General features: G+C 44.1%; 1 protein-coding gene across 5 annotated transcripts in view; it reads right to left on the minus strand.

Annotated features, from left to right (window-relative positions):
- wdfy3 (WD repeat and FYVE domain containing 3) overlaps window positions 1–12,262 on the minus strand; it is a 127,115-nt gene that overhangs the window by 36,484 nt on the left and 78,369 nt on the right. For 4 of the 5 annotated variants that reach the window (XM_005921962.3, XM_005921964.3, XM_005921961.3 and 1 more), the window contains 7 exons: window positions 11,368–11,468; window positions 7,115–7,333; window positions 6,442–6,626; window positions 2,644–2,875; window positions 2,267–2,427; window positions 791–902; window positions 515–705 (listed from right to left, as the gene is read on the minus strand). In XM_005921962.3, the coding sequence (XP_005922024.1) occupies window positions 515–705; window positions 791–902; window positions 2,267–2,427; window positions 2,644–2,875; window positions 6,442–6,626; window positions 7,115–7,333; window positions 11,368–11,468 (1,201 nt within the window). The remainder of the gene's footprint in view (window positions 1–514; window positions 706–790; window positions 903–2,266; window positions 2,428–2,643; window positions 2,876–6,441; window positions 6,627–7,114; window positions 7,334–11,367; window positions 11,469–12,262) is intronic. The other variant, XM_005921960.3, reaches the window with a different exon arrangement.

Genomic DNA, 12,262 nt, shown 5'->3' on the forward strand with positions numbered 1-12,262 from the left:
CTCACCCTATCTCTAAGGGAGGGGCCAGCCACCCTTCAGAGGAAGCTCATTTCCGCGATCTTGTTCTTTCGGTCACTACCCACAGTTCGTAACCATAGGTGAGGGTAGGGACGTAGATCAACTGTTAAATTGAGAGCTTCGCTGTTACACAGCTCTCTCTTCGCCACGACGGATCGGTACAGCGTCCGCATCACTGCAGCTGCCGCAGCAATCGTCTGTCGATCTCCCGCTTCCTTCTCCCATCACTCGGACAAATGAGCATTTTGTAAACAAATTTAGAAAAGTAGAAGCAACACCATTAAAGTACAACGGAGAGCATTTATTCACACACGTGGTGTGTGAATAAATGCTGTGCAAATCGCAGTATTCATTTAAACACTACAGTGTTTAAATGTGAGAGAAGCGAATGCCTTGCGTCCCAATTTACGAATGTTTGGATGGCAATTTTTAGAAAAACTCAGTAATTATCCTGGAAATGTAACTAAAACTTTTAATTTAAGTTTTAATAACTTACCTGGTAACCTTTGATGCGCTCCATCTCCTTACTGGCCAGCGGGTTGCTTTTTACAACACACACTAAAGCCTTGACAGCCGCATACAGTCCCTCCACATCTGACGCCATGGCAACCAGACCCAAAATGGCCGCTGCCCCTCCCACATACTGCAGGTTGGTGGCCACAGGTTTGGGCACGAATGCACGAACACCTGACGGAGGGAGAAAGAGAACAAGCGAGTTTTCATCCACTAGAGAACAGCGTGTGGTATTCTGAGTCGCGCAGATTTGGTTTACCTAAATATCCAATCACAGCAGCGCCGATGGTGCGTGCGGGACCATTAAGGTGACCGGCGGCATTGTGAATCAGTTTTACTGGAGTGGCATTTTCATGAGAGGACACGGCGAGCTGAAGAAGATGGAAAAGAAATGACAGAAATGAAAAACACACACACACCAACTCGACGGTTACTTTTAAACTCTCTACTTCGTCAGAGCCGCTTTCACACAACTTTGCACCATTTCCTCATTTGTTAGTCAAACGTTTGTTGCTGTGGATGTTTGTCTAAGAATGTTTTACTGTTAGACGCTGCAGTCTTGCACCAAGATCTGATCAAAAGCTTTACTGAGCTGAAATGAACTATTGGATTCTTTCAGTTAATTCGGGGAAGGTAAAAACAGCATTATGCAACATTGGCATTTAGAATAATTGTGTATTTATGGAGTTTTATTTCTCTCAACATGACACCCATGTTTAGCGAAGTGAGAGGGTGTGAAAGACCCAAACACTTATGCTTAGTTTGCGGGAAGTGATAATGCTGCATGAGAGGACAACAACTTATTTTCGTTCCCCTCTGCACAGTGAGTGAGTGTCTTCCTACTCTGTGACAGGTCTCTGCTGCAGAATTGCTGCCTCTGTAATTCTCTGCACTTCACTTCCTGTGCGTCGCTGCGGGAGACGGAGCAGGAGAGACGGGCAGGCTGGGAAATGACTTGACAAGTGTGGAGAAAGAGATAACACAGAGCTCATCTGGAGCTCCAACACACACTCGTGGTGGGACTGTGTGTGCTTCTTCCTTTAAATGCATCATTTAAATGCAATGGACTTGAGTTTTCTGTTGAAAAATGAAATTGACCTTTGCAAACCATTAAGTGTGTGAATGCACATCCATAGCCATTTCCAGATATGCACAGCAGCCCTATACTTTCCTAGAAGTTTCCTAGACAGGGTGCATGTGTCCGATGTAATGGAGTACTTCATGTAACACGAAGTCATGCAAAGCAGGTGATTCCCTGCTGCGAAAAGGACGTCTGTGGAAAATGCCCCAATCTAACAATCCTGAAATAGTCTGAAATCCATGTGTGAAAACAGCTTATATGTGTGTGTTTACACTTTGGACCTCAATTTGGAGTTTTTCTGCTTGTATTTAATTATTTATTAACTTCTAAGTCTTTCCTCTCTGCAAACGTTACACTTGTGCTAAGGGTAAACACGTCACCACGTGGCACAGTAGCAGAGGGAGAAGACAGGTTTCTTTTTTCAGTCGGTTACGTCAGCCAGGATGATGTCATCTCAGCCAGTGTGCTGCACACTTCAATAGAAAACTGAATTTAGAGTTACGGTTTAAAGGTTACTGTAACGGAAATAATAGATTCTTTAATGAAACTTTGACAGAATATCTGACAGTAAGATTTCCATTTAGCAGACAAACCTGCGGTGACAACAACATTAAAGCAGTGACTTTCAATTCTTTGCGAAGTCGTGCGTCTGACCTGTTTGGCGATGGCTTTGCTGTCCAGTTTGTTGTAGCTTTTCCTGATTTTGGCCACAGTGAGAGTCAACACAGAGAGCGCATACAGACTGAAAGACACCTTCTCCTCTGGCACCAGCACCACCGGAGAGGCCGGCGCTACCTCCGCCTTGGAGTCCTTACCTGCAGGAAGGGAAAATGGAGAAGGTAAAAAGTGAGTAAAAATTTTTTAAAAAAAGGAGGAGCCATGTATGGATGAACGCTGGGAGAAAAGAAGTGATGCAAGGTGGTTAAATGACAGAATAAAACTAAAGAAAAGGATTAAAGTAGAGCAAGGATTTGGAGCCTGGTTAAAAGCAGGTCTGCAGACTGTACGTCGAGGTCTGGTGGTCCACTCACAGGGGAGGTAGACGGCCTGAAAGCTGCCCACGTAGTTGGGTCCAAGCTCATAAATGGCAGCGACGCTGGCGGCAGGTAGGAACTCCTCCAGGAAGTGGGTAGGCCCAAGACGCCACACCAGGCTGGAGAGCTGGCGCTGGGCAGGGGGTGTCCCTATGTACCCATAAACAGTACTGACGACAGGAGGGTTGGTGGAGCTGGAGCCGCCTGGAGCGCTGTGGATGTAGTGAAGCTGGAGAAGAGGAAAGGTGAAGGTAATGACTCAAAAGAGGGATTTCTATAAGATATGCAGAAATACGACTGAGCTGACACATTCATGTTCAGTTTTTTGTGCTATGAAATGCAGACGTAGCCCGCCACAAACTTCAGAGACTACAAAGAGAAATGACTTACATTTGACTTGTTTATTGGCTCAGATCACAACAGAGCTTCAGAGCATGTGAGACACACAAACTCATTTCAATTATATGCACAGTTGAAGTTTGAACCCACTTAATTGGGAACCGGTCCCGTATGCTGTCCCCTCTGACAGGATTAAATAATCATCAAGTCTATATTTCAGGGAACAGAACTTAAAAACATCATAGATCAAAGGCTCTGATGATTTTATCAGTTAATATTCTCTGCTGGGTCAGTGCACAGACACATGATTTACTCCTGCGTTTGTCTTTTGTCAGTGTGAGTCAGAGACTGATGAGTTGATAGTTTGCTCTGATAACTCCTTTTGTGTCCTTTTCTTTGGGGAAGCAGGCTAATTAAATATGCATGCGTTACCTATTTACGTCAGTGATGAATTAAATGGATGGACGGAGCTGATAAATAATCGAGTTGACCTATCAGCTCCTGGATTTTAACAGCTCAGATGTGCGTTTATGTTCTAAACACGTCACAGGCACAGTGAAAACAAGCAGATTGAAATCGTTGAGATTATTTAGCTTACTGCTAACAGTTCTAAACTAAGCAGAGGAGGAGGTATCTGAGGGTCTCGTTCACGAGGGGAGGGGACAGTTGAACGGGAGACTGGCAGATTGATTGCTGCAGCGTCTGCAGTGATGCGGATGCTGCACCGGTTCGCTGTGGTGAAGAGACAGTTGAGCGTAAAAGTGAAGCTGTCGATTTACATCCCTACTCTCATCTGTGGTCATGAGCTCTGGGTAACGACTGGAAGAATTAGACAGCGGATACAAGTGGCGGAAATCAGAAGTCTCTGAAGGGCGGCTGGACTCAGCCTTAAAGACAGGGTGGGAAGTTCAGTGATTTGTGAGGGACCCAGAGTAGACCTGATACTCATCAACATCAAAAGAAGCCAGTTGGGGCAGTTCAGGCATCTGGTTAGAAAGACTCCCAGGCACCTCCTGGGCGAGGTATTGATTACTGGGCATGTCCTACATGGAGGAGGACCTGGGGCATACACAGGGCAGCCTGGGGCTTGCTACACTGTGGAAGGTCTGGGCTTCTCCGATAGGCTGCCACCCTGCGACCTGGCCGTGGATAAACAGCAGGATGGATGGGAAAACGGTGCATCGTAACTTGGTTTTCAGACTTCGACCTATCAGACCTACTCAGAATTTTAACTTATGGCACCAGAGCAGATGGAGAATCTGTCTCTGCCTCCGGCCACCCAGCACTCAAGACTAAAGTGCGACTGATTCCAGTAAAGAACATACGGCAGAGTAAATAACTACACATGACGAATGTTCGGGAAATCTGTTCGTCTCACGTGTCTGAAAGAAAAAATAAATCGGTCGATACTTTGGAATATCAGATTTTTAAATCACCAAATATTGTTATCGATCTTAAAAATCCAATATCAGGTTCTTATAGAGACAACATACTCGGCGGCCATAGAGGGACATTCAAAAAGTCATCTGCACTGCAGGAAGATCCACAATGAGATCAGGAGCCATGCTTTTGTTTCAAGGTCTCAAAAAAATCTATTTCAAAGTGCAATCGCTGCTGAGTCCAGGTGAGTCCAGGTGGATTCCAGTTCGCACTGAAGCATCCCCGCAGAGTAATCCTCTCACCACCATGTTTCACCGTGAGGACGGTGTTCTCTGGGTTGTTCACCTCCTCCTTTGTTCTCCAAACATAAGCAGCATCTCTTTGGCCACAGAGCTCTAGTTTGTTTCATCTAACCTAAAGACGCACTTCCTGTGTACATAATCTTTCTCCAGGGTGTTCTTAGCGTACCTTTATCTGCAGAAGTTGGATTTTTTCCTGTGTGGGGTTCCAGTGATCGTCTTCTTTGAGACTACAATGACTTGGCAGTTGTTCTGGGGTCTTTGGACACATTTATTTTAAGTCTGAACTGATTTCTTTGTTTTTAGCGTGATGCTTTCTCAAGTGACAGTTTAAACCCTTGCTGAAGTTTTTATACTTTGTGTTAATTGAAAGAAACTCAGTTTTAACTTGACTTTAGACCGTTTTAAAAACTTAAAGCACATCATTGTACAGCAGTGGTTTGTGCTAAGGCTCAATAAAAAGTCAGGGGCTAATAATACTGACACAGATAACTTTTGTTTTTTTCTGAAATAATTCTGTTGTTATTTTTATTTTATTTAAATAAACAAGCACATGGAGCCTTTTTTTTAAACAACCAGGGCCTTAATAGTTCATTCTTAAAATCACAAGATTCATTTATGACCAATCAAAACGCCTGATGTTACACAACAGCGAGTGACGCAGAGACACTGACTGTGGGAAGGATAAAAAGGGATATGAAAGGAGAAATACTGCTCAGCACAAAACAGCATTTCAGCAGTTTTCTGAGCAGACTTCATGTCAGAAATAAAACGTATCATCTATTCATTATTCACACATCAAGCCACTCCTGCTGTTGTTACTGGCTACTTTTGCCATTTAGACCACCTGGGAGGTGCCTGCACACCTTTTGCTTTACTGTCACTCTTTTACGAGCTAAATGCAACCACACGAACACTTCGACCCATATGAGACACACGACCAGCCTGTTTTTTCCTGTACACGGCCCTCAGCAGGAAATGAAGCCGCTGTTATCAGTGCCGTTAAGGAGAAGCTGTGACTTGCGGTCTCAGCCTATTCCCTATTCTGCTGTCTAATCTCAGGGGAATCTAAAGTCACTGAACCACAAACCACATCACAGTCTGCTGACTGCAGCACTCAAAAGCTGCTGTTTAAAGGTCGGAGTTAGAAACGTACGCCACTGCTGCTTCTCAACGCCAGCCGTGATCAGAGATCCAAATATGACGAGCTAATTATGGTCGACAAACACAAAGCCGTTGTTGCAGCGTACTTACCTACTGATGCATAAGAAACTATCAGCACACTCATAGTTTTAAATCGGGCACTAGCTCACCGTTTCTTCATACAGCAGCTGTCTTTAAAAACAGGTAACCGTGAATATGAGATGATGGAGATGGTTTTTATGTATATGACATATAGTCTGATTTTATACCCATAAATCCATCTACATTTATTACAAGACTTAACTGATGTATCCTATTAAAGATATACTGGCAAGCTAGGTTAATCCTCCTGTTACTGCACCTTTACCAGGGTACAGGTGGAGTACAGCTGGAGTTTGTCCTGTGGTGCTGCACTGCTCTTGTTCTGTTCATGCAAAAAAAAAAAAAAAAAAAAACAACCCAAAACTTCCAACAAACACCCTGCATGCAACAAAGCCTGTTCACCCACGGTTGGTCAACAGAAACTGGACAGTTTAGTACAGTTTTCCTAACAGCTGGATCTCGACAGGAACAACAAAGTGAGATCTGCAATGTGGATGTTGGTTATTGCTGACACGCCGCGTACTAATTTTACCTTGACAGTGCTGATGAGCTGGCCGTCGATGTACAGCGTGGCCATGCTATTCTTCAGCATGCCTTTGCTCATGACCAGCACCAGGTGGTGCCACTGGCCCTCGGCGATCAGCTCGCCACAGCGGAATCGAGCGCAGCAGGGAAGGATCTCGTAGAAGGAGGCTTCTTCGCTAGAATCATCCGCTGCTTGATGGGGGAAGGCAGAGAGAAGCAGGGGGCAACATCAATGAGCCAGAGAGCTCCAGCAGAAGTGAGTACATTAGCTCAGGCTTAAAGCCCCAGAGAGGAAGCCTGTTTGGTCGTAACAGGAAGTGCACATTTCTCCCACTTGCTCTCTGTAACACTGGAAAGGTCATATTTATCAAATATAATCTCTAAACAAAACTGTATCAGCATTTTAAACTCAAATATCTAACAGAAAGTTTTAATTTCTTCTCTTGGAATATATCCTGTATGAAAGTGCATCATCCCAAAAACAAAAAAGTAATGGCTTTTGGCATACAAGCTTGAGATTTCACAGATTTGAGATAATAATTTTCTCCTGATGGTTCACCAAAAAGAATCTTGAAGCATAGACAAAGTATAGAGGTCTAGAGGATGGTTGTGCAGCGGAGGATTATTAATTCTTGTGGTTATGCTGCAAACCGGAGTTTAAGTCTAGTGCTGCCACTTACAGTATGTCTGCAGCAGCTCCTCCTTGGTGGAGACAGTGAGCGAGCGGTCTTTGGCTGACAGCACCACAGCCAGGCACACATAATGCTGCTCCGAGGAGTTGGCCCGACGGACGATGGTCAGCAGCCGCACCGGGTGGGCCTGAGGGGATGTGCTGAACCTCTCCACGCAGAACCAAGTGGAGTAACTCAGGCCTGATGGGGGAGGAAACAGGCGCTCGCCTGGGTAAGGAAGGGGGGAGTGAGAAAAGACAGAGGTTTATTTGTTTTTATTCATATAAATATATATATATTTTAAAAAATTCACAATTATTTTTATCTCAATGCTTTACATATTAAATCCATCCATCCATAATAGATGGGTCCACATTGTGGGGCAAACAGACAGGCCTCTCCCCAGTCAACATCTCCAGTTCTTCAGGAAGGCCACAGAGGTGTTCCCAGCCACTGGAGACACGTAGCCTCTGAAGTGTATCCCGAGTCTTCCCCTGGGCTTCCTCGCCACGTGACCTGCTCAACAGGTGAGCTGACTGAAATATCTCCACTCGTCCTGCTATGAGCCCACTTGTCAATGTAGATTGACCAGAGTGTGAAAGCAACACAGTGAATTGACTGTATTGCTTTCAGCTCTTCTCTTTTTCTCATGCATCATAACACATTTACTCGGGGCCATGATACCTACATCTATGTAAACATCGCTAGTGGCTCAACAGACTGTTTTAAGAAAGACGTAAAGCTTCGGGGACCAAAACTGAGCTTTCATCAGTTTGTGATCAAAGACATTTTCGTCACTTTACATATTTTTTGGACAGATTGTTTGTTCTCGTCTCGCCAGTCCAGAAAACTAGAAACTGAATTATTGTAGGCTTGATTTTTCTGTCCTTTCATCTTTTATTATTTCTGATCTTAAATGTTGTGTTTTCTTGCATTTATTAATGCGACATACTGCAAACAGCTAACCTATTTGACTCATCTTATCACACCTATGAAAAAATGCTCTTATTTCTCTTCTGAGTCATTCTCCATATTTTCCTGGTGCAGATTTGCATTCTGCAAACGTTTGTTTTGCTTCGGTGCTTTATCTGTGCCAAATACACCACATTAAATTATGCCATGTTTATGTATGATCAGCCAGAGCTGCAGAACAGCACACCGAGGGTGTAGGAAAGATTTCAATTCAGCCTCCGGGTGTAGATCGAGGTGTGCAGTAGCTCGCATTACCATTAAAACGAGCTAAAACTTTGACGTAAGCTGCCAAAACATGAAGGCAGTACTCTGTCGTGCAGATTGGTTAGAAAAGATCTCAGAGTCTGTGGCTCGGGATGAGGTTGTCACTCAAATGGTTATCAGACTTGACCAAATAATGGGGCTGTCTGTGGACTCCATCACAAACTGTAGAAAACTGGTTTGAGGGATTACATCTAATTCTTATGCATATCAATTTACACTTGGTGCAACATTGTTGTTGTGAGCAGAATGACGATATTTTGATGAATGAGCCTCTGGATGATGTCATTCACAGATACGGGTCGGACCGAAGAGGATGAGGAAAGAGAAGGAAGGAAACAGAGAGGAGACGGGATAGAGATAAATGAGGATATGGAAGGGAAAGTGACAAAGAATGGATAGAATCAGGGCAGGGAAAAGGAGGAAGAATGAAGGAGACTGAGATAAGCAGTGAAAGGGACAGAGAAAAGGAAAATGTGAATGACAGGAAGAAATGAGGGAGGAACGAGTGAGGTCTATAAATAGAGTTGGGTGACTAGCAGGAGAAGACGAGAGCAGAGCAGTGTGGGGTGGATGAGCACAGAAGGAGCGGCATGAATAGGTAAACAGATGGAGGAACGATAGTCATGTATGAGTGGATGGAGAGGAGGGTGGACTGGGAGGAAGAGGAGAAAGGAGAGTCTAGCTGTGCTTCATAAATACTAAATGAGGCTACACACTAAAAATTCAAGCGCAACATCGCAGACAGTTTATATGATAAAATCTATTCTGTAAAATATCAATATTGTTTATGAGGTTTTTCATAACAAACACATTTTATTTTTAACACACTAAAACTAACGGCTCAAGGACAGGTGAGGTCTGAAGCTCCAGATATGCAGACATGTGTTTTTGCATAAAAAACGAAAAATGATGAAAACAGAAGAAAAAAGATCAAAAGCAAAAGAAATCCAAAGAGGTTTTGCAAAAACACACAGCTGCTTTAAAGAAAAGGAAGGAGAGTGGGAATAAAGATGATGGCAAAATGGAGAAAACAACAACGAGGCCGACGGAACATAAACAGAAAAAACGAGACGAAGCGGCAGACGCGGTGATCCGAGTGGGATGTGTGTCGTTAAAAATTAAACACCAAGCAAAAAAGGGAAATGCACAAAGAGTTTTTGTGTACCTGTGGGCTAAAAATGAAATTAGGTGGGATGAAACACAGGAATCTATTCTTACTCATCAATTGAAAACGCTTGTTTTAAGGGGCGGCTGTGGCTCAGGAGGTGTAGCAGGTCATTTACTAATCTACTAATCAGGAGGCTGGTGGTTCAATCCCAGTGTGCATGCCAAAGAACCAGTCAATTTACTATTTCTGAAACAACAGAAATGAACAAGCCAACAGGATAAAGGACAAAAACGTATCATAAATGAACTTAGAGTCATTTGCAAGAAGTGAAATCCAACGAGCAGCACTCGAATGCTCTGCTTTACACAGTTTCCTGTTGCTTCTTTTCATGAGAGAGGACTGAACGAAGAGTGGAGCTGACGCACTGACACACCATGACTGATCTACTTTGATGTGACATGTTCTCACAAAGACACAGATGAAGGTTTGTGGATATGATTACAGCTAAAGACCGCTGACTCTTCTGCTAAATTCTCACTTCCTCCCCACATCGGATGCACCGTATTTCCTCTAATAAAAACTGGCAGTTAATTAAAAGCAACAAAGGCCTTCATGCCACAAACAAAGGCCATCCATAGCTTAACTGTTTACACATTAACCTAACAAGCGAACGATCCCCGACTCTATCCCACGAGAAGACGCAAATCCCTTAGGGGTTGCATCAGGACACCTCTGTCAAATCAAACATGCAGAGTTGCCCGCTGTGGTGACCCCGGGTGAATAAGGGAGCAGCTGAAAGGAGCTCTACAGAGTGACCAAAAAAATCCACAAAGGTGCATAAAGTGGTTACACAATAATGGATTGGATTTATATAGCGCTTTTCAAGGCGGTAGGGTAAAGTGCACCCTTGCCCAAAGACACAACGACCAGGACAGAGAGCCCGGGGATCGAACCGGCGACCTTCCGGTTACAGATACGCTTCCCAACCCCCTGAGCCACGGTCGCCCCAATGTGTCAGCCAGTTTTATAAAATAGACTCGACATTATAATAAAGCAGTTCTTCTGTCTCATTGATCCAGTCTCTGTTTTGCTGTGTCCAATGCAAAGCTGTAAATGTGAAACCACTGCACTCAAAAGGAGGCTTTGCCCTCATTTAATTGAAGAATTATGACAGAAGACCTGCGTATAATAAAGCTTTGTTACCTTCTGATGTGATAAAAACATTTCAGCATCAAAGAACCATTCACTGTTTAAAAGCAGTTTATTGCATGTCAGTTTTAAAAAGTCTTTATTATTTTTACTTGTCACTGCAGGAAAGCACCGGTGGAGTTAATGGTGCCAAAGTTTAATGCAGAACAGACAAAAACTGCAGTTCCCCTTGGTGTGTGGTGAATCCGTCCCACAGACTTCCATGTTAAAAAGCCAGTTTAACAGCATGAAAGCATGTTTACAGCCTGCCACAGAAACATTTGGGGCCTCGATGGATAGTTTCTCCCTTCATAGCAACTGTAACTTGGATACCGTCAAACCTCCAAGTTTTAACACTTCTGAAAGGCTGCTTCCTAATCCTGTCAGTCAGGCGACCTTTGCTTTGTTTGTGGCAATGATCATTTTCTGCTTACGTGCAGCAAAGACAAACAGTCAGCACATTAAGCATGTGACTTTTCTGCTTTTCACCATTTTTATAAAAGCAAATCCATTACTACTCTGTCCTTTGGTTATTGTAAGGGCTAGAATTAGTTATGTCACTGACCTTTATGTTGCAGCTTCAAAGTGTAGCTCGGTGGGCCGCTGTGCCTGGTTAACCTATAAAATCAGCCTCCACGTTCATGCTAGCAGATACCCCGAGGCCCAACCAGTCGGTGACCTTTGTGCTACAGTAAATGGAATCTGACCCAGCACAATGATCTATTTTTACCTGTGCCCATCCCGCTCAGCACTGCTCCGTCGCTGACACCTGAAGCATTGGTGTTGTTGGTGGGGGCGTTGTGAGGCGCCAGGCTGGGCAGGAACAGGCACCTGCACGGGACAAGAAGAGGACAGATTAACGGCTGCTATCTGGGGAAACGGCCGTGACAGACACAAGACACGTCAACAGCTTGCACGCGCATTTGTTGCGCGAGAGATTTACTGCGCGTTTGCTGAATGTCCGCTCCAGTCTGGCTCCATCGCTTAGGTAAACTGTTAGAAAAATTCCTCCCAACTTCCAGAAAACAGTATGGTAATTCACACGCTTCAAAACACAAGCTTCATGTTATAATATGGAAATTTTGAGCTGCCTAATACTCGCGGATTAATTATGTATGAGAAGGAGATAGAGGTGGGATGAAAGCGCACATTCAGAATCATTTTTCAAAGGAAATCTGCTCAAAGTCAGCTGCAGCCCCCCTGCACTCGCTAAGGTTGGTGCTGATAGTGATGATAGTGATGATAATATTCCAATTAATTGTCAAAAAAACAGGGTGATGCCTGCACAGTGAGACCACATACACAACTCCTCAGTAAGCTCGAGTCTGATGTCTGTATGCACTGTCGTCCACTTTCTCAAGGACTTCTGCAGACAAAGGCTGGCAATCATTCGACAGAATTACAAAGATTTTTCTTTGTGAGTTGGCGTTGCGTTCTGCTGACTCACTGCCCCTCGGTGAAGGTGCCATTTTCTCCTCTCTAATCATCCTGAACCAGTACTGAAGACACTGGTGCTCTGGGAAATGAACAGGAGGATTTGGGGTTTTTTCCCTCTTCAGGGGAGACAAAGAAGTCCTTAGAGTGTGTCAAGGCCAATTCATCCAGAAACCTGACAGATTTAAACT

The sequence above is a fragment of the Haplochromis burtoni genome, unplaced genomic scaffold (assembly GCF_018398535.1).
Source record: "Haplochromis burtoni strain Fernald_Lab_line unplaced genomic scaffold, NCSU_Asbu1 Contig_43, whole genome shotgun sequence".
In the NCBI taxonomy this organism is placed as follows: Eukaryota; Metazoa; Chordata; class Actinopteri; order Cichliformes; family Cichlidae; genus Haplochromis; species Haplochromis burtoni.